At 42.3% G+C, this 22296-nt stretch overlaps 1 protein-coding gene across 2 annotated transcripts; it reads left to right on the top strand.

The window, feature by feature from the left end:
- Positions 1 to 16793: 16793 nt before the first annotated feature.
- On the top strand, positions 16794 to 21357 carry LOC131013101 (uncharacterized). 2 transcript variants are annotated; one of them, XM_057941111.1, is made up of 9 exons: positions 16800 to 16948; positions 17696 to 17753; positions 18119 to 18193; positions 18330 to 18397; positions 18654 to 18794; positions 19819 to 19860; positions 20583 to 20776; positions 20839 to 20916; positions 20993 to 21357. In XM_057941111.1, the coding sequence occupies exons 2-9, from the start codon at positions 17719 to 17721 to the stop codon at positions 21125 to 21127; spliced, it is 768 nt and encodes a 255-aa protein (XP_057797094.1). In that variant the 5' UTR covers positions 16800 to 16948; positions 17696 to 17718; the 3' UTR covers positions 21128 to 21357. The 2 variants fall into 2 exon arrangements, with proteins under 2 accessions (XP_057797095.1, XP_057797094.1); XM_057941112.1 differs by lacking the exon at positions 17696 to 17753 and having other exon boundaries at positions 16794 to 16948.
- The last annotated feature ends 939 nt before the right edge of the window (positions 21358 to 22296 follow it).

Here is a 22296-nt window from a genome sequence, read left to right as displayed (position 1 = left end):
GAAGGGAGGACAGGGAACAAAGGTCAGGAAAATCGCACCGGGTGGAAAAGTCCCATCGATCGGAAAAATCACGCTACACAGAGAGGTCAGAGGAAAGAGAGCCGGAGTATTCCTCTGGCAGACATGAATATAGAGTCCACAAGCGCCACGCTCATGAAGTACCCAGGGACAGAAGGGAACAGGGGAGGCATAAGGGGGACAAGAGAGCTAAGACATCGAGGTTCCACCCGATCCACAACCGCAGTCCTTTCTCGGACGATATTTTGGCAGATGCCTTACCTAGGAGCTACAAGCCCATCTCACTGGATTACGATGGCACTACCGATCCGGAGGTACACCTCAATCGGTTTGAGGGGTTGGTTACGTTGCACATGTACACGGAGGGCATCAAGTGCCGGATCTTCTCCACTACCCTTACTGGACCAGCCCAGTTATGGTTTGGGACGCTGCCCCCAAATTCCATTCACTCTTTCGAAGAATTACAGACTCGTTTTCTGCGTCAGTTCGCGAGTTCGCGGAGGGTAGGAAAGTCAGCCCTTTCGCTGATGGATATTAAGCAGGAGCAGGGAGAAACGCTTCGGGAGTACACAGCAAGGTTTAATCTTGCTGCTCTGGAGGTGCCAGAGGCAGAATCGCAAATTAAAAACTGCGCCTATGTCAGAGGACTCAGGCCAGGAATCTTTTTTGACGAATTACAAATTCGACCAGCAAGGGATTTTGATGACATCATGGCAAGGCTGCCGGGGTATCTACAGTTGGAGGACGCCAAAATGGCGAGGAAGGTGGAAAATGAGAAACACAGAGTCAAGAAAGCTGAGGAAGCACCCGAACGACAAAGACAGCAAGATAGGGCCCCATTCAGAGGGTTGCCTCCTAGGGTACTCCCACCCCAGGGAGGAATGCCATCTAATCAACAGCGCACAGTGAATGAAGTAACGCGGTTTACCGAATACACGCCCTTGATTAAACCACAAGAAGAAATTTTTCATCTAATAAAGGATCAGCCGTTCTTTAGGGCACCGGGGACTTACCGGACTGGGCCGCCGCAGGAAGGGCCTAATAATAAGTTGTGTGAATATCACAATTCCTTCGGGCATTACACGAAATATTGTGGACACCTTAAGCACCAATTGGAGTTATTGGTGCGCCAGGGATGTCTCGACCACTTCATTGACAGGGGAAATGAAGGTCAGAGGAGGACTGATCAGAGGGATCAGCGGGATCAGAGGGATCAGCGAGATCAGAGGGATCAAAGAAATAACCGGGATCAGCGACGAGAGCAGGGGAATAACAACAGAGATCGCAGGCTCGATGATAACCAGGATAATCGTAGAGAAGGGGCAGATAGACAAAATCTTCCTCCCCCCCCCATATAGAAGGGAAGTTCACATGATTTGTGGGGAAAACGGGATGCCCACATCAAATAGGGCTAAAAAGCAAGTCGTCAGAGCAGTCAAAGCAGGGTATTATCCTAAAAGGGTCATGGAAATCACCAGCGCGGCAGAGGAGCCGGCAATCACTTTTGGAGTCAGAGGATATACGCACATTAATGTATCCACATGATGATGCGCTTGGTCATCACGGCAGGACATCGCTGGCTGCATTATTCACCGTATTTTCGTGGATTCGGGCAGCGCTGTAAACATCTTGTACAAGGAATGTCTCCAAAATATGGGAATTAACGCTCATGTTGAGCCGACAAATGCTCCTCTGTTTGGGTTTGGAGGAGAGATGGTCATGCCCCTAGGGTATGTAGAGCTGCCGTTGATCCTTGGCAGTACAGTGGCGGGCAATAAAACAAGGATGGTACGTTTCTTAGTGGTGGATATGCCCTAAACCCTCAGTACAATGTCATACTCGGCCGGCCTGCCTTGACGGCAGTTCAAGGCAGGTTATCTCTTTGTTTCACCTAAAAATGAAGTTTCCAATCGAGGGTGGAAGAGTGGGAGAAGTTTGTGGCGATCAGACGACATCAAAAGCATGCCACGTGCAAATGCTCACACAGTCAGCGGGGCAGAAAAGGGAAAGATGGACAGAGGGATCGAACGCCAGGAAGAGGGGGAAAGTGGGCGAGGTGCATGCCCCAGCAGAAGGAACGCCAAGAGTTGGCGGATTTATTAAAAGACAGAGACTCCACAGAGAAAACCGCGCTGGTGTCCACTAGCGATGTTTGCAATATGATAGAGTTATTTCCAGGGAAAGAGGGTTTCCAGACTAAGATTGGATCGGCCATGAGTGATCAAGTCAGAGAAGGAGCTCATTGGTTGTCTTCGACGAAATGCGGATGTGTTCGCTTTTAGTACCTCAGATTTGAAGGGAATCGATAGAGGGTTGGCGGAGCATTGCCTCAACGTGGACCCTAAGGTCAAGCCGGTGAAGCAACGGACAAGGAATTTTGGGGCTGAAAAGGACGCTGCCATCAGAGAGCAGGTCTATGAATTATTGAAAGCTGGGCATATTGTAGAAGTGCAATACCCAGAGTGGATTTCAAACGCAGTGATGGTACCCAAGAAAACAAACACCTGGAGGATGTGTGTGGACTTCCGAGATTTAAACGCTGCTTGTCCGAAGGACCACTATCCTCTGCCGAGGATTGACCAATTAGTGGACTCCACTTCAGGATGTGCCTTATTATCCATGATGGATGCGTACCAAGGGTATCATCAGGTAAAGATGAACAGGGGAGACATAGCCAAAACGGCCTTTGCCGTCTGTTGCGGAGTATATGGGTGGAAGAGTATGCCGTTCGGTCTGAAGAATGCAGGAGCCACATATCAGCGGATGATGGAGAAAATTTTCAAAGAACAGCTTGCTAAGAATATCTCAGTATACGTAGACGATATGCTCGTACGGAGTAACAGGGCAGAGGACCATGTGGCAGATCTGGAAGAAATCTTCACGGTAGTCAGAGATCACAGACTCATGTTGAACCCAGCCAAGTGCACTTTTGGGGTCACAACAGGGAAATTCTTGGGGTATAAAGTCACGCCAGCAGGGATTGAGGTCAACGCCGACAAGGTCAAAGCTATTTTGGAAATGACACCGCCTAGAGGAATCAAGGAGGTAGCAGACTCTGAACGGGCGTATCACTGCCCTAAGCAGGTTTATATCGAGATCGGCAGAACGGAGCATGCCGTTTTTCAAAGTGTTGAGGAAGGGAGCCAAGTTTTTGTGGACAGAGGAGTGCCGCGCAGCATTTGAGGATCTTAAAGTATACCTAGCGAAACTCCCAACCCTGACCAAGCCGGTCCCGGGAGAAACGTTGTATTTATACATAGCTATGGGGGAGGAGTCAATCAGCTCTGTGCTAATCAGAGAGGAAGGAAGTCATCAGAGACCTATCTATTTTGTCAGCAGAATTATTCAGGGCCCTGAGCTCAACTACACAGAGATCGAGAAGGCGGCTCTGGCGGTCATGATCACGGCAAGAAAGCTGAGGCCTTATTTCCTTTCACATCGAGTGGTGGTGCGCACGTCTTTACCTTTTAAACAAGTTTTGGGGCGCGCAGATTTGTCGGGAAGAATGGTCAAATGGGCTGTGGAACTAGGGGAATATGATGTAGAGTACGAGCCACGAACGGCGATCAAGGCGCAGGCATTGGCAGACTTCATACAAGAAACAACTCGTCGTCCCATACCAGAGTTCTGGGTGGCTTATGTGGATGGGTCAGTGACGAAAGAGGGGTGCGGAATCGGGGTTTATATTACTTCGCCAGGTTATGGGACATACCAGTTCGCCATCAAATTCACCTGTCGGTTATCTAACAATGAGGCGGAGTATGAGGCCGTGGTCAGAGGGGCTCATATCCTGTCAGAGCTTAAAGCTGAGTGTGTCATTATAAAGACAGACTCCCAGTTGGTTGCACAACAATTCTCGGGAAGTTACAGTGTCAAGGATCAGAGGATGAAGGCGTACCATACCAAAATTAGCGAAATGAAAGAAAAATTCATGGAGTTCAAGCTCGAACAGATTTCTCGGGAGGAAAACACGAAGGCCGACCTACTGGCCCGCATGGCTAGCGCAGTTAGAGCAAACTTGGAGCGACGAGATCATTCTACTCTTGTGATACCAGAGAGATGGAAACTTCGCAGGTATTCTCGGTAGAGATCAGAGATGATTGGCGGGCTCCGATTATACACTTTCTGAAGACAGGGGAACGACTAAGCAGAGAAGTCCAACCAACGGGCCCGCTATGAAAATTACTGCCTAATCAATGATCAACTCTTCAAAAGATCTTTTACTCAACCTCTGCTAAAATGTTTATCACCAGAGGAAGCTAACTTTGCTCTGAAAGAGATTCATGCAGGTTGCTGCGGCGGGCACACCGGATTTCGAGACCTCGTACGCAAGATCATTCGGGCAGGTTTTTACTGGCCTCACATCAATCCAGGAAGCCAGAGAGTTTGTCCGCAAGTGTGAAGCTTGCCAGCGGCATGCCGGGAAAATCAACATACCAGGGGAGCCCATGGGTGTAATGTACGCCGCCTTGTCCGTTTGATAAATGGGGCATTGATATAGTTGGGAAGCTGCCTACAGCACCTGGAGGGAAATGCTTTCTCATTGTGGCAGTGGACTATTTTTCCAAATGGGTCGAAGCTGAGGCCGTGAGTAAGATCGATGAAGTTACAGTGGAACGTTTTATCTGGAGGAATATCTGCTGCAGATTCGGAGTGCCACGCATCATCGTGTCTGATAATGGGACTCAATTTACAGGGCAACGGGTTGCGGACTTCTGCGATCGAATGGATATCACACAGCGTTTTGTCTCGGTGGCTCATCCACAGGCAAATGGACAAGTAGAATTGGCTAATAGGACCATATGTGAGGGCATCAAGAAGAGGCTAAATCAGAGCAGAGGGAAGTGGGTGGAGGAGCTGGATACCGTTCTTTGGGCTTACCGAACTAGTCCAAAAACGGCGACAGGGGAGGCACCATTCACACTGGTGTATGGATCCAATGCGGTGATACCAGCAGAGGCACGACTAGAATCATACCGGATTACCACGTACGACACTGAGCACAATGAGGAGCTCCGCCGAGCAGAGCTGGACTTGGTGGAGGCACAGAGGGAGGAAGCCCGTGTCAGAGCGGCCAAGTACAAAGGCATTATCAAAGCGGGATATGATAAACGGGTCAGAGTGAGGAAATTGTCGAAGGGAGATTTAGTTCTCAAGCGAGCTGATGCGTTAAAGGCGGTGGGTAAGTTCGAAGCCAATTGGGAAGGGCCATACATCGTCACAGAGGTTTTGGGAGGTGGTGCGTACATATTGTCGGATTCAGACGGCAGAGCTCTACCCAGACCATGGAATATAAACACACTCAAAAAGTTCTATGTATAACTGCTTCTTAGCAGGAGTAATCACTTGTAGACCGGATACTCTTTTTCCCCACAGGGGTTTTAACGAGGTCCGGGGCCATAATATCAATAAAACAGATATGTGGTTCTAGGGAATTCCCTGGTGTTGTGTTTGTTTATTTCAATTTTTGTTTTCTTACATTACATATGCTACTTAACATGTTCGTGCAGAGCACTGCACATGTCACCAGAGGGGGGAGTAGGGTGTATACCCACAATCCTCAATTTTTAAATTCAAAATGCAAACTGCTTCTTAGCAGGACAAGGGAGAAACAAATACAAAAACTGCTTCTTAGCAGGTCAAAGGGAAAGCAAGCATCAGGGATGGACGTCTTTTCTTCCACGATCCAACACTCTGAGTTCTTCTTCGTGGCGGGGATACGCTCACCTCTCAGATCTACTTCAACTTCACTTTGTGTCTGCAGAATATCAAGGAAAATAGCAAGTCAAAATGCTACAAAAAAGAAATACAGAAGAGGAACAAACCAAGGGTCAGATCTGAGGAACCAACGCTCAGATCTGAGGAATCAACGCTCAAATCAGGGAAGTCAACGTCTAGATCTGGGAAGCCTGGTTATAAAACACTCAAGCAAGGGAACTCCACTCGTTACAACCACGAAGTTAGAGATCTACACCAGAAGCACAGGGGAAAAGGCGGAGACCTCAGGGATGTGAGTGTTTAGAGGGGAAATTCCCTTACCTGAGTGCCTTACAACCGATCTAGGGAGGCAAAACATCAACAGAATCCAGGGTTGGAAGGATCGGAGGAGGATATATATAGAGGTGATTCTGGGCTTAAGAAATGGACTAAGGGATAATGGGCCCGCATGAGCTTATGGGCCGGAGAAGGGTGTAAGAAATAATTGGGCCAACATGTTCATAACAGAGTATTGCACATGTCACCAGAGGGGGGAGTAGGGTGTATACCCGTAGGTCCCAATTTTTAAATTCAAAAAGCGCTTCTCAGCAAGACTAGGGCAAATCAGAGGAATTACGCTCCACCAGAGCAGAAGGGTCACGCTCAACCAGAACAGAGAGGTTGCTGACAATCGTAAGCCGCGAAAGTTGGTTGTGCCACTCGGGCCCTCCATGCTCCGCGCAGAGGTTGCTGACAATCGTAAGCCGCGAAAGTTGGTTGTGCCAGTCGGGCCTTCCATGCTCCGCGCAGAGATAGCACTTAATCGTAAGCCGCGAAAGTTGGTTGCACCCCCCGGGTTTTCCATGCTCCGCGCAGAGGTTGCTTTAACCGTAAGCCACGAAAGTTGGTGGCACCCCCCGGGTCCTCCATGCTCCGTGCAGGGTGTTCATTCAATCGTAAGCCGCGAAAGTTGGTCGTGCCAACCGGGCCTTCCATGCTCCGCGCAGAGGTGGCACATAATCGTAAGCCGCGAAAGTTGGTTACACCCCCCGGGTCCTCCATGCTCCGCGCAGAGGTTGTCCTTAACCGTAAGTCACGAGAGGTGGTGTGCACCCCCCGGGTCTGCCAAGCCTCGTGCAGGGTGTCCACTTAACCGTAAGCCATGAAAGCTGGTTGCACCCCCCGGGTATTCCAGGCTCCGTGCAGGGTGGACCTTTAACCGTAAGCCACGAAAGTTGGTCGCACCCCCCGGGTCTTCCATGCTCCGTGCAGGGGGTTACTATTCAATCGTAAGCCGCGAAAGTTGGTCGCGCCATCCGGGCCTTCCATGCTCCGCGCAGAGGTGGCACATAATCATAAGCCGCGAAAGTTGGTTACACCCCCCGGGTCCTCCATGCTCCGCGCAGAGGTTGTCCTTAACCATAAGTCACGAGAGGTGGTGTGCACCCCCCGGGTCTACCAAGCCTCGTGCAGGGTGTTCATTTAATCGTAAGCCGTGAAAGTTGGTCGTGCCACCCGGGCCTTCCATGCTCCACGCAGAGGGTTACTATTTAATCGTAAGCCGTGAAAGTTGGTCGTGCCACCCGGGCCTTCCATGCTCCACGCAGAGGGTTACTATTTAATCGTAAGCCGTGAAAGTTGGTCGTGCCACCCGGGCCTTCCATGCTCCACGCAGAGGGTTACTATTTAATCGTAAGCCGTGAAAGTTGGTCGTGCCACCCGGGCCTTCCATGCTCCACGCAGAGGGTTACTATTTAATCGTAAGCCGTGAAAGTTGGTCGTGCCACCCGGGCCTTCCATGCTCCACGCAGAGGGTTACTATTTAAATCGTAAGCCGCGAAAGTTGGTCGCACCCTCCGGGTCTTCCATGCTCCGCGCAGAGTGCTCAAGCATGAATGGGAAGCAGCGTGGATGGGAAGCACGAAAGCGCCAGCAAAGAAATCAACCAAATCCTCATCAGAGGAGGTGGTGAAATCCTTCCCAGAGGAATCAACCAAATCCTCGGCAGAGGAGGCGGTGAAATCCTTCCTAGAAGAGTTAGCCAAATCCTCGCCAGAGGAATCATCTCAATCCTCGCCAGAGGAGTCATCTCAATCCTCGCCAGAGGAGTCAGCACAATCCTCGCCAGAGGAGCCATCAGAATCCTCGCCAGAGGAATCATCAGAATCCTCGCCAGAGGAGTCATCAGAATCCTCGCCAGAGGAATCATCAGAATCCTCGCCAGAGGAGTCGTCAAAACCCTCGCCAGAGGAGTTGTCAAAATCCTCGCCAGAGGAATCGTCAGAATCTTCGCCAGAAGAGTCATCAACAAGCAACGAAAACAATACAGGCAATAAGGATAAAAGAAGCAAGGAAGGGAAGGAAATCTCATTAAAATGTGCCCGGAGGGCATAGCTACACATCAAAATTTGAGGGTAAATATTCAGCTTATACAAATCAAAGAGTTACAAAAATTTCTTTTGATAAAGACAGGAAAGAAGTAAGGAGCATCAAGAGGGAGGGACAGAGACAGCTGGGGCAACAGCAGAGGAGACAGGAGCAGAAGCAGATGGAATTAGGGAAGGAGCACCACTTGCAGAAGCATGGCCAGAAACGGTCTTCTCTGTGAACACGGGCAACGGGCCAGTCTCCACCGGTTGGGGAAGACGCACTCCCAAATTCCAACAACTTGGCAGCTTCCTGCACATACAGATCCTCATCTTGGTACAGGTCGAACAGCTGTTCCACCGCAGCAGAGGAAGAGGCAGAGTCGGTGAAGGCAGAAGCCGCTAAGTCAGAAGGCAGAGGGGGCTCTAGGCCGAACTGAGAGAATGTTCGGGTGCTCTCGCCAGAGGGATCCCATAGCCGGTTCACAAAGTTCATCAGAGAAGCAGAGAACGCAGGCGCATACATGGGAGCAGAGGGCAGCGAGTCAGATCCAATCCCAAGAGAAAAGTAGGGAATGGCTTTCTCTAGCACTGGATACCACCACTCTGGCTTCTCTGGAGAGTGTTCAGGGATGCCCATCCGTTTGTTTATCTCCTCGTCTTGGAGGTTATCCATCAGGGCTCTGAAACTCAAAGTGGCAAGTTGTTCTGGGGTGGCCCCCGCCATCTCCAATGCCTTGGAAGCTGTTTGCTCTATCACATAAGCGAAAAGAGGTCCGAAATCTGCCAAGTATTCGGGAGTCTTTTTGAAAGACTCCAGAGTGCCTTCCAGCATCACCCCCAGGAAGTGTTGGCCTCGCGGAGATAAGAAGTACTCCAAGCGTTGATCTCGAGCCCCCAGGACGTACGCACGGTTCTGAGCTTCCACAAGTATCCTTTTCCAGCCCCGCCTGGCTTCTTCGTAGTCTCTTTCATAATCAGCTTTAAACTTGGCCAGGCATTCATGGCTCTCTTTTGTGGCTCTCGACAATTCGGAGGCCAAGGACGCCTTCTCCACCTCCATCTGAGCTAATTTAGCTTTCAACTCAATAACCTCCGCTTCAGCCTTGCTTAGGCGCTCCACAACTCCAGCAACATCATCATCGCGTTTAGCGACGTCCGCTTGCTCTTTCTCTCTCTCTTTTTCAGACACATCATAATCATGAATACACTTGACAGCTCCCCAGATCCCGGATTCCATCTGCAAGGAAAACAAAATGGGTAATGACAGAGCAATCAAAAGGTTAGTAACTTAAATTTTCTATAACAAAAATACAAGAGGCAGGATACCTGAAGAGCCAGCTGGCACAACTTAGTGGCCAAAGCCCCGCGCGTCAGCGCCTCCATCTTTTCCTGATCCTGAGAATGGACACGAGCTATCAAAGCATCAATTAATTTCTGCCCCGACAGACTCAAAATCGGCCCAGGAACAAGATCCTCTGGTTCGTCAGCCGAGGGCACCACAGCTTTGCCCTTACCCTTTCCACCGGCAGAGGGGAGAGCCTTGGAACTACCAGCTGACTTCTTCGCTGGCCCTTTGCCCTTGTCCCCAGCAGGAGTGAGAATCTTCACACCACCAGCAGACCTCCTCGCTGGCTCTGAGGACTTGCCAGCCTTTTTTAGGCCCTCCTGTCTCTCCTTCTCACCCACAGAGATCAGGGAACCTCTCTTCCTCTTCTTCGTAAGATCAGCAAGGGTGGCATCGGGAGCCGAATCAGGTGAAGGAATCTCATCGGTGATATCCACGACTTGGACATCTTCTTCACGGGTGCCAGCGGCATCACCAGCACTGGAGTGCCTCCCCCTGTGAACAAGAGCACCCACATCAACTTCCGCCGCATCAAAGGGGCGCGAGGCTTCCACATTCCCCTCTGGGATTTCAACTACAGGGGGAATGGGGATCAGTTGGGAACCAGCAGGCTGCTCCGAGGGACTTGTTCCGGAAGCAGAACCGCCCGAGCCATGTGCTCCTCGGCCAGCAAGAGAAGGGGTGTCAGGCAAATTGTCCCCACATTTCGATCTCCAAGACATATCTGCAAACCAAAATTTCACACCATTAAAAGCAGGGTAACAAGAGCTAATGTATTTTCTAATGTATATTTTTTACCTATTGATCTCTCTGGATACAGGGGAAACAGACCATTATATGCCAGAGAGGAATTGTTCTCGGCCAGGTACCTACAGTCTAGAGGGTGGGCCTTATTCATAGCATTAAGGTGAGCTATAATATTCTGGTCACGAGTAGAAGGGACTTCGGAAGAGGCTGGTTTATAAGTAGTGCGACTTGTATGCCATTCCAGCTCCGAAGCACCATAATCGCGCCAGTTGCCGAAAGGGGTGCGCACATAACAATAATATTTCAGGAAACCCTTATCGAAAGAATTCAGAGAGGAAAGGAAGGTGGTAGGATATTTCGGGTGAGCAGCAAAGCTATACAGGGGATTGCCCTGCATGCGGAGAGTCTGGGTCTGACAGAACAATTTGGCGGTGTCCCCAACACCGTGAGCGCGGCACAAAACGTGAAAGGCATATAATCTCCGAATGGCAGAAGGAGCGACTTGAAAAAAGGGGATGTGAAAATAGTTACAAACATCAACCAGCAAAATAGGAGGAGGGAGTCTCAAACCAGCATCTATTTGAGCTTTCCAAACAACTATCACCTTGGGATGACGAAGGCTTTCAGGAGGCGTTGAATCCTTACAAAAGGCCTCGAATTTTAAACCATCAGGACGCCTACATTTGCTTTTCAATTTTTCCACCTCTGCGACACTAAGGCGGGATGGAGGAATACGTTTGGGGGGTAGGCGGGGCTTTTTCCCTTTTCTCCTAGGTGGAGAAGGAGGAGGTGCAGTTTGAGATTCGTCAGAAGTAGAGGGGGAAGGAAGATTTTCAGGATCTGACCGCGTTGGGGAGGAAGATGAAGGGTCTTGGGCAGAAGGAGAGGGCGAGCGAGAGAGTTGAGGGGCGGAGGTGCAGGCCATGATGGGAGATGCCAACCCTAGGGTTTCTAGCACGCTCAATCAGAGCACCAACAGATATACCACTACACTACGATTAAATACAAAATTGCAGTGAAGAGGATACGCGAGTTACCTAGACCGGAAAAAGATGGACGGTAAAACCTGGAGCAAAAGGGTCGTGGGAGAATGCCGGAACAGTGAGGAAATCGCCGAAAAATGCAGAAAATTCGCTCGGAAAACTTGGAGAAGAAGAATAGTGAAAAAAGGGGAGTTCGAATCGGCTAAGTAAGATTGTACGCGGGTAACCACCAGCACGCGGGATGAACGGCACGTGGCATAAGGAAGAAATCAACGGATGGGAATTTATACGGAAAGGCGAAAGGACGCAAAGTTTAAAAAGTAACCTCGGGTACGGGGAAAATACTGTAGACTGGGCAGACATTTAATGCGGATGACGTCATCCACGCGGGCGAATCCTCTGACTAGTTGCACCTCTCCAGAGTGAACTAGCCAGACCAGGGAGCGGGAGTAACAAAAATGCCAGAGAACAATTTACAGGGTCTCTTTTTACTCTCATAATGTAAAAATGTCAAAATGCTTATGTCTTTATGATTTACAGGGGGCAAGGAAAATAACAAAGCTTTGATGCTGATAACACACCACTGGTTGAACGCGAAGAATACCCGGTTCAACCAGACTAGAGGGGGGAGTGGTTGGTGAGGAGCAATATATGCAGAGTAGGGAGAGAGTACAAATCAGAGGAATCACCCTCATCAGAGGAGCCGTATGGGTCAGGAGAACCATTTATACCAGAAGGATTTCATCCATCAGAGGAATGACTCTAGCCAGAGGAGTCATCCGCACCAGAGAAGTCATTCTTGACAGAGGAGCCCTCTCCTCCAGAGAAATCATCCGCGCCGGAAAGGTCACCATCGTCAGGGAGGTCATCGTCATCAGAAAAGTCAACTCCATCAGAGAAGTCACTACCGCCAGAGGAGACGCCCTTGCCAGAGAAGACGTGTTTACCAGAGAAGACGCCTTCGCCAGAGAAGACATTTCCATCAGAGGAGCCAATAAACGCGCGGGAAGGTCTCCCGCGTAGTATCGAAATTACCAACGTACCCTTCCACCACGCAGGACGCATGCACCGAAGATGTTTTTACTATTTTACCCCTCCGCTTGTAAATACTATAAATAGGGTCCGAGCTCGTGTATTATTGCTTACGCTATCTCATATTTTCAAATACAACAGTCAGTTTTTCTCTTGGGCTCCAGTTTTCCGATTGCTTTACTTCACTCTTTCCGATCATCTCTAGGTATAGCTTTTACTTTTCATATTATAGTTTAGGTGTTGGTTCCGTAAACACCAATCTCTTTTTGTCTTCACCATCTCCATTGCAAGACTTCTGAAATTGTGCAAATTTAACTTCTTTATTTTCTTTCCGATCTCCACGTTAGACAAAAGAAAAAGAACGTAGTTTATCAAAGTCAATTTTTTTCCAATCTCCACATTTTGCCCCTTTTTCTCAAAATTTTGGTGGGGCAAACTAAAAGAAAATAAAAAAATTATACATATATATTAATATAGTAAGTATGCTAAATTTTTTTTGAGGGGGGGCAATTGCCCCACCACCTCATAGTGTAGCTCCGCCCATGCATATAAATATAGTATAAAAAGTAAACATGTCATTAAGGAGAGAGGATTAACAAAAACAATAAAGAGAGTAGAGAGGAAGCATACAAAAAATTATTTTAAAATTTTAAACTACTATGACTTATACATTTTAAATTTATTTTTTTATGATTTTAAAGGTCTAAAAATTCATAAGAAATCGTAGCAATAAAAAAATTACAATTATACCTATCGAATCATACTTTTTTTTTTTGAGAATTTATGAAATAATACTTAAACATGATATGCAAAAAGATAAGAGAATATATACAACCGAAAAGCAAAAAGAAAATAAAAAAAATATCTAAATGTAAAAGAAATAAGTGAATGATATACGAAAACAAAATATAATAAATCAAATGAAAACAGATCATTAAAGAAAAAGAAGTAAAATAAGAGAGAGGAGAGAGAAAATAATTTAGTTTGAAACTTTAAATTTCAATATCTTTATCATCTTAAATTTATTTTATAATTATTATATATCAAATTAAAGATAATTTTATGATCTTTAATTTTATATGCATTTTGAATATTTTATCATTACTCACATTACATGATTTTCAAAAAGAAAGAAAGGAAAAAGTAAAAAATAAAAGAAAAGAAAAGAAGAAAATAAGTTTGAATTGAAAAAAAAAACTGCTCCATGCCACCACCGAATCTATCTGTATAATAAATCATGAATGTAAAATTGAGTGGAAATATACTTTTATAACTGAAATTTAAAAAATAACTATACTTTTAAATTGAGGCGGGAAAAAATAGCTGTTAAACTGCTCTTTTATATAATATATAGATTAGTAAAGATCTCATATGATAAGTTCAAAGAAAAGCGCCTCAAAAAAAAAAAGTTCAAAGAAAAGGAAATGGAAATATAAAAAATACAATGGAGCTTAATTAAAAGAAAATTATTAAGATTATAAGAAAGGGAAATTGAAGATTCTAGTTTATATTTTTGTTTAAAAAATAAATAATAAAATCTATATATCTATATCTATATAATTTATATTGACAACTATATAATACCAAAAAATAATACATTAACTTTAGTTTTTCGTTTATTATCTTTTATGAAAAATGAATTATACAAAATCATCTTACAAGGGTTGTGACTAGGGTTGAACAAAATTGAATCGGAAGATTCGGAACCATCCAATCGAACTAAAAAATGATAATTTGATTCGATTTTTATAAGTATAAAGGTGCAGTTTGATTTTAAAATTTAAAGATTGAAAATTTTGAGTTATTATATATTTTTAAAATAATTAATTATTAAACAAAGATCTGAAAATTTGATTACGCTTTAGGTTTACACTCAACAGTCTATTTGTTCTCACATTTTTTTTCATTAATTTTTAATATGATGGTGTATATATAACTGGATTTTACAACAGTGGGTTAAATAGAGTTGTGAATATACTCTGTTATTTATGTTTGTTGTTCATTTACAACATGGCGCAGCCGCCTCCGCCGCGACATCGCCGTTTCGTGTTTCCACCCCCTCTATTCACGGGCCACACATATGGTACATTCGACAACTTTCGACGATTTTTATTTTTAAGTAACAAAAAATTACATATGTTTTTTGATGTTAGTAACTTATTCTCTCTCTTTTTTTTGTATGAATAGTGTTTCATTTCCGGACAATATTATGTGTCTAATGGGACAGAGTTCGTGGATGTTTCATAATTCAAGGGCTCTGACTCCGTGTGAGTATGCGATATTTGCATCGACGTCGGTTCAATGTGGTATATAAATTTGAATGTTATAATTTATTTATTATTTGTATATTTTTTTAATTAAATTTTTGTTTATTTTTTAGGATAGAGGGATTCCCGAAGGACATCCTCTCCGTTATCTACTAAACACACATTGGCCCAATTTGCAGTTTTCTGACAATGTAACCTTCTGGTAAAATGAGTGGAACCGTCATGGTGTTGTATAGCCCACTAGATGGTTATGAATACTTCTACAATCCGATTCGCCTTTTCTTGCATGCGCAGCTGGATTACGATAGTTTTGGCATTCACCGTGGAGACATCATGACTGTACGGACTGTGGTTACCAGAGTTCATCATTACATCAGAGTCTATGATGCGATTTCACCGTACGTGGCCTTTCTTAACTAGTTTTATTATTATCTACTTAATTAAAATAGTAAAATAACAATAATATATATTTTTTAAAATATTATATCTAATGAATAAAATTAAATAATTTTTTTATATTATATAAAATAGCTCTCACATAAATGAAATGATATCCAAATTCTAACATTATGAATCGGGTGATTAATTTTTTCTTTTTTTATAAGAAAAAAGGCTTTATTTAAGCAAAGAGGTACAAGGGGTACCAGTGAACAGAGGCCAGAGCAAAGCCATTACAAAAACAAAGGAGGTGGGTCACCGGTAATCCAGTTCTTAAAGCTGGATCCAAAATCTGAAAAAAGAAAGATTTTACCCCACCTCCACATTCTTGTTTTAACTTCCAAGATCAAGGACTGGATCTCCCAAACTCTTTCTTCAAAGCGGCTCTCGTTCCGACACTTCTAAAGCACCCAGTTGACACAACACCAGAGCGCCGAAAGGAATTTTCTGTTCCGCTTACAGTTTCCCAAACCTGTAAAAGCAACGAAATGAGAAACCACGTCTTGAGGGCGAACGAAAAAACACCGATCCACCTGTGAATTTCGTCCCAAACTTTCACTGACTTTGGGCAGTGAAGGAGCATATGGTTTGTCGATTCCACCTGAAAAAAGCATGCATTGCAGTGAAGTTCTTCAATGGTCAACTTAATATTTCTTTTCCTGAGATTATCACAAGAAGGTAATCTATCTTGTAATATTCTCCAAGCCGTGACTTTCACCTTATGAGGAGCAGGAATTTTCCACGCCTTTGGCAAAATATTCTTGGTGTAGATCTCCCTTTGCATCTCGTGGTTTGCCCTTTGCATCTCGTGGTCTGCTTCTTTGATAGTCATGTACGCTGAGCTTGTTGAATAAATACCGTCGCTGGAAGCACTCCAAGACCACCGATCACGCGAACCTGCAATTGGATTAACCAAAGCAATAACATTAAAGAGTTCATTAACCCTTTCCACATCTCTTTCAAGCAACTCACGATGCCACGCCACCTGCCATTTCCATCTCCCGTTCTCCCAAGTCCCCGATTCACTGATGAGGGCATCTTTATTGGCACAAAGATGGTAAAGTCTAGGAAAAACAAACTTAAGAGGTTTATGCCCCACCCATCTATGGCTCCAAAATTTTGTACTCTCACCCTCCCCGATATTAAGTCTAATCTTGTCGAATTTAATCGGGTGATTAAATTTAATATATTTTCAAATTCATAATTATTGTAACATTTTATATAGAACATATTAATTTAATTACGAATTATATACATCTAATTTGACTATCACATTTTAATATAGGCCCACACGTATGTAAATATCTACACTTGTTTGTTGTGTGCTAGTTTTATATTTAAATTAATTACCATTTAAATAAAGAAACATGCAAATAATAATTAAAATCGAAAATCTATTAATTGATACTAAATTAAGTTGATTAATTGATTTAAATATAGATACTTTTTAAATAATTTATATATATATTAATGGAAATAGTAATAAAATTAATCCTAAATTCCTAATGGTGATATTGATAAAGTTTCAGGGGAAATTTTGAGCAATTAATTTAGCTTTTATATAGATGATATCATGTTCCTGCTCTAACTGATCTCTTTTCATGTTCGTTCTATATGATATCATGTTCCTGCTCTGACTGATCTCTTTTGCATGTTCGTTCTCTATATTAGGGATGTCAATGGATGGGTTTTACCCGGATCGGAACCGTTAAAATTGTTATGGTTCTGGATCCAGAACCTACCCAATACTTATTGGACCCGGACCGAACCTGGACCATGAAATAATAAAGTGAATGGGTTGGGTAGGTTAATTACCCATGGATAATTTAAAGACCCATAGCCCATTACAGGCCCAATAATACCCATAGAAGGACCAATAGCCCATTACCCATGGATTTGGGTGAAAACGCTGTCGCTGTCTCGCTGCTTCTCGATCATTTTTGAAAGCGCCGCTGGGTCTCCCTCAATCTCCACCAAGACGGCAGTGAAGACGGCGGCGACGGCGAGTGGCGGACTGAGGAGAAGAAGGGTGAGGAAGACAATCTAAAAAAGGTCAAAATTTTATACTCTGTTATTTAATTTTTCTACAAGTATATATGGCATATATATGCAAAATTATAAACTGATACTAATATTATTAATTTGTTTTCATAATTTAATCGTAATTCGATTTTCGATTGCTGGTGTTTCTAATGAGCACTCAGCATACCTAACAATTAACATATAAGTACTCCATTAACTTGTGATTTTGTATATGTTGAAACAATTGTTAAAAAAAATATAATCAAACATTAGAGTATAAAGTGATATTTTCTTGTTAATGAAATAATTAGTTTATGTATTTATATATTTATGTTGTTGGTTTATATTTTCTGCAAAATGGCATTAACAAATTTTAAGAGAAATTAAGTTGATGGTTGTTAATTGTTATTGTGAGAATATAGTTAGGTATGTTTAAAAGTTCTGAATTTAGTTTGTAGAATTTTCTGAGGTAGGTTAGAGGAAAAGTGAAAAGATTTAAGTTTGCAATGAGATTTCACATTTGGATTTATTAGTTTCAATCAGTTAAATTGGTAGAGGAGTATTGTAGCTAGCCTTGAAACCCTTTTTCAACTGTCAATCATTTAGGAATAGATACCCTTTATTAATTATGGGAGGAGATTTTTAGTGGTTTATTATAAGTTCAATCTTTTCTTCCGCTTCCTTGAAACAAAGATGAAATTTTGAGTTGCTGTTGTGATTTATTACCTTCAGAAGTCATCTGTGTTAAAATGTTTAAATTTGGGGCACTATTTCCAGGGTAGTTTGGTGTTGGGCTCCTTATGATCAACTATGTTCATGGAAGTAAATTGCAAAGGTAGGATATCTGTTCGGTGAAGTTTATTTGTCACCGATTTATTAGCCATGAAAATACCATCCAATTTTTATTGAGTTTTATCACCTAGGTAATTACTCAATACATTTTAAGTACACACCTCCTAAGGGGTAGCCCGTTATGTGTTTGAAAAGATGTCCGTATGAAGGTTGAGTTACATGAAAATTGACTTTTTGCTTTTCTTTATTTTTGTTTCTTGAGTTGAGGTATCGGGGTGGACATTTAATTCTGGACTTTACCTAGACGCTGAATTCGTGACTTTACCTATATGACACTGGGTTATACATTGTATAACTTATATGCTTATGACATGAACATTGGGCTATTAATGTTCTTTTGCAATGCAGAATGGAAAATGGAGAATTTAGGCAGAGTGAATCAAAGGAGAAAATCGTTGCTATTTATTCAGATTTTATGAGGAGGTTAAATTCCACTCTTGTGCAGTGTGTTTCGGTTCTATCTTGAGATTTCTTTTTGATAGCTTATGTTTCTTTTGATGGTGATTGTACTTTTTGTCATTTGGAGTGAATCTCATTTATAACCTTTCTTCAATGCTAGAATTGGACAATATGATGAACTAGTGTCTACTGGTAGCCGGTTGGTTGTTAGCTTTCAGCAAGCACTTGGTGAGTGGATCTGTCTGAGTTGCTTGTGCTTTCAATTTATTGTCTATTATGTTTTCATCACTCATATTGGGTGGAATTAGTCACATTGTTGGGTTTTGAAAAATGTAAATCTATTCTAACTATTTGCAACACTGCCAACACAAGTACAATTCGAGAATTGGATAGCTTGATTGTAATCTTGCTATAATTGATTGATGATTGTTGTTAGATAAATATCAGCAGAAACAGTTAATAGATCTCCCTATTATCTGGCCAGGGTTCTTAGGGCGGGCTCCAATTGATAAGACGTCTACATTGGTGGAACGCATTATCAATGCTCATGGATCAAGAAGGGTGTTGTCTTATTTTGAAGCTGGATGTGCCAACAGTCATGACAGGGTACAAAATGTGAGCAAGTGTAAGTCTGTTAAAATTTCCATCTGATTTAGAGAATAGGGGCCAAATATGGTTTGTCTAAGTTTATGAGTTAAAGCTGGTAGAGTATTGTACGCTATTGCATTTTGAACTTTTTTTTGTATACATGTTTAGGTGAGTTAAATAATGCATCCAGTTTTATCTATCTATTTAATGTCTCATATGGAAACAGCTTCTCACAATTCAGATACCATGATCCTTCATATATGTATCTTTGTGGTTTTGTATTTGAATAATTTGTTATCATATCTTCTATTATAAGATACGATAGAGGTCTAGCACTACCTTCAATCTCTCTCTATAGGTCTTTTCATATGGAGTATTACGCTAGCACTAAATTTTTGAGATTCTTATGTGGTTACAATTGGGGTAGACTTGTATGTATTACGGATGAGCAATGGAGACATTCATTCAAGGTTGCCCCAATGAGAAATGGTACTTTGCCTTTGACTGTATGATTGTAATTGATAGTCATTCTTCGAAGGGAATGGCATTTCATATGGTAACAGAACTCCAGCTCTACTCTATGCCATTTCCAGTTTCTGTAAATGCTATCTTGTCCTGTTTCTGTTCAGTGTCGATTGAGTGGTTAGGATACACATAACAAGTCACGAAGAACTCATAAGAAGGTCCCTATGGTTATTCATGCTTGTTCATGATCCAATATTTTTTTTTGAGACGGTTCATGATTCAATATTATACCACTACTTTCAATAGAAAAGAATGCCAGATAGGAGTACTAGAAATCTTTTGAACTATCTATTTCCTTTTGTTTTCCCTTTGCTTCTTGTAGTTCAGAAATGAGTCACTTTCCAAAGAAGAGGGAGGATTGGAGCTCAAATTACTGAAATTCTGGGATGACCAGGCTTAGGGAGGAAATTCAACATTAATATTTTGTTTATATGGGCAGTATTGCCAATGTTGCCGTTGCTCTATTTTTTTGTATTGCAACTCAATCTTGTTGGTTCTGTTATTTTCCTCAATAATTTGCAAATTTCTTGCAGAAGTGCATACATGCCACGTTGGACTTCAGGACTATACAAGTAAAGGTAGTTCTTTTTCAGATTTTGCAAGGTTTATTTATATTATATAAATGTAAAATAGCAAGATTTCTCTTGGTATTCGTCATGAAAAAAATGCAAACGCAAACGCAAATGCAAACAGTGATAGTTTCTGGAAAGTCATGTGGTTGGGAATTCATACATGTTACTACATTATAGTTTCTTTTAGTTATCTATCAATGCCTTAAAAACGCAAAAAACTGTACTTTTACCACATCTATGTCTATTTTCTTGAATCACATGTTAGAGCATATAATTCGTGCTGGGCTTTATAGCTTGGTTGATTAATGACAAATCGTTCCTTAAGTTGCAATGTATTAACTTACAGTTTTGATCATTGAAGCTTGTGGATTTGATGAAATTTTAGAATTATATCATTATATGAATCCAGAATCAATAACAAAGTGGTTTTCAGAATATGAGTATCGTCAGTCTGTAAATAAGGTGATGCTAATGTTAGATGCCTTAGTTCTTTTGTTAAGTTGGACGTTAGGTTTCGTAATAATCATATTATTTCTCGAAGTAATCAATCTGCATAACTATTCGCGGAGTGATCTGTCGTTCCTCCCTTCCTTATCTAAGTTGAGCGCCTTCAATTATTTATTCCTTTTATTTGTTCTGTATTTCAGTAGCTCTGTTTTTTTTTGTTGGGGGGGGGGGGTGATTTTCCAATTTTAGCTAATCGTCGGAATCTGAATGTGATGCTGCAGCTAAAGAAGTTGTCGATGAACTTGAATTCCTTCTGGGCAATGCAGCATCTGTTGTGCAAACTTCAAAGGCGAAAGGTGGAGACGATATTAGCTTTAACTCAGATTCATGTATTACTTCTAGTCTGCAAACTGCAAAGGAGAAAGATGAAGATATCAGTTGCAACTTAGATTCGTGCATTACTTCAATTGACCAAGTAAATCATCTCTCTCTCTCCCCCCGCCCCTAGATCATGGTCTTAAAAGATCTTCTCTACAGGAAAGACCTGATGTTGCAGACTATGCTAGCATGATGGCTATTATATACAGCATGGTGAAACAAGACCACACAATGCAGGTAGAAATCACTTTCTTGCTGGCCACGACAATCACGACATGTTTCTTGACCCCGAGTGTGAAACCATGTTTTGCAGGTCCGAATAGTCTCCTCCCTTAACCACAAGTCTTCACAGGGAGAACTGGAGACCTATTGCCAGATGTGGTCTCTGCGGCCGTTTGTAGATGACGACATAATGCATAAAGCTTGGAATCTCGTTCCCGGACGCTGAGACCATTCTAGCAAAGTGAGGACGTTGCCGTGCCCAACTTCCCCGTCTCTATGGACCTACGGCATGACTAGAGATATCAAAATATTCGCACACAGCTGTTGGGGTTAGATTATTAATGTCTGATTTTTTTCGAACCTCTAATTTTTGTTCGGTCGCTCAAATCTATATTAATTTTGTTGAAGAGACATAAATTTTAAAAGTTGCATGCATCACTATGAACTTAAACTTGAGATCTTTGGCCTATCACAAGAACGGTACACATTCCAAATTTATATATTTTGCTATGTTATTAAGTAATTATATTAGTCATTTAAAAAAATATTAATTTTATTAGTTTAATCCCATTCATAGCTTCTTTTTTCCCTTTTAATGCCCCCCTAATAATTTTAAATATAAACACGATTGACATTTTCTATTATGGCCTCACAACTTGTATCTCATAGAACACAAGCAACAAAGACCAAAATATTACTAGTACTTTGCAAATCTCTTTTCTTCAACTATTTAGTTCATTAAAATTGACACAGTTCAGTTAAACAATCATAACTTTCTTTAGATTATCATAATCTTAATCTTATATGGTAGTTCATGAATTTTTTATACATACTTTCTTAATATTTGTTAGATATAAGGTTTATTTATGAAGATTCAAATTAGATTCCCAAATTGGATTTGAACACGTCGAAAGTGTTATAAAACAATTTTTGTATGCTTTAAGCATATAATAATACATCTCGAACTTTATTTTCTTCGGTAAAATTACATGTGTTGGACTTCTTTTTTTGACTTGGGGAAGGGGAACGGTGGGGTTTGAACCCTAAACCTCATTGTTTACAGACAGGAGTTTACACCGTTTGATATATTATTGAAAAAAATATTGAAATATTGTATATATCCCAATCATCATTGCTTCACTATCCCAAACTATTTCCTTCCCTTCCATAACGTTTTCGCCGCTGGTGAAGTCTCTTTGCAGTGGCTGCAATAGCATATGTTAAGAATTACTCCACATCGCAGCAATTGTAGCATCAAAGATTCACTTACAGAATTGTATCAAAATATAAACAAGAAAACTATAAATGAAAGACATGATACTCGGTGATATACCTGATTCGGCTATAAAACTTATATCCACATGAGGTTAATGGAGAAAATTTATTATCAATAAA

This window comes from Salvia miltiorrhiza, chromosome 2 (assembly GCF_028751815.1).
Source record: "Salvia miltiorrhiza cultivar Shanhuang (shh) chromosome 2, IMPLAD_Smil_shh, whole genome shotgun sequence".
Taxonomy (NCBI): domain Eukaryota; kingdom Viridiplantae; phylum Streptophyta; class Magnoliopsida; order Lamiales; family Lamiaceae; genus Salvia; species Salvia miltiorrhiza.
The sequence above is the reverse complement of the archived record's forward strand: the minus strand, read 5'-3'. Positions and strand labels throughout refer to the sequence as shown.

Bases quoted from the DNA above. Each gene is read 5' to 3' on its own strand.
- LOC131013101 (XM_057941111.1), top strand. From the start codon at position 17,719: ATGATCAACTATGTTCATGGAAGTAAATTGCAAAG. The intron at 18,398-18,653 runs GTGAGTGGATCT...TTATCTGGCCAG, and splicing joins TAGCTTTCAGCAAGCACTTG to GGTTCTTAGGGCGGGCTCCA. The intron at 19,861-20,582 runs GTAGTTCTTTTT...GTGATGCTGCAG, and splicing joins TCAGGACTATACAAGTAAAG to CTAAAGAAGTTGTCGATGAA.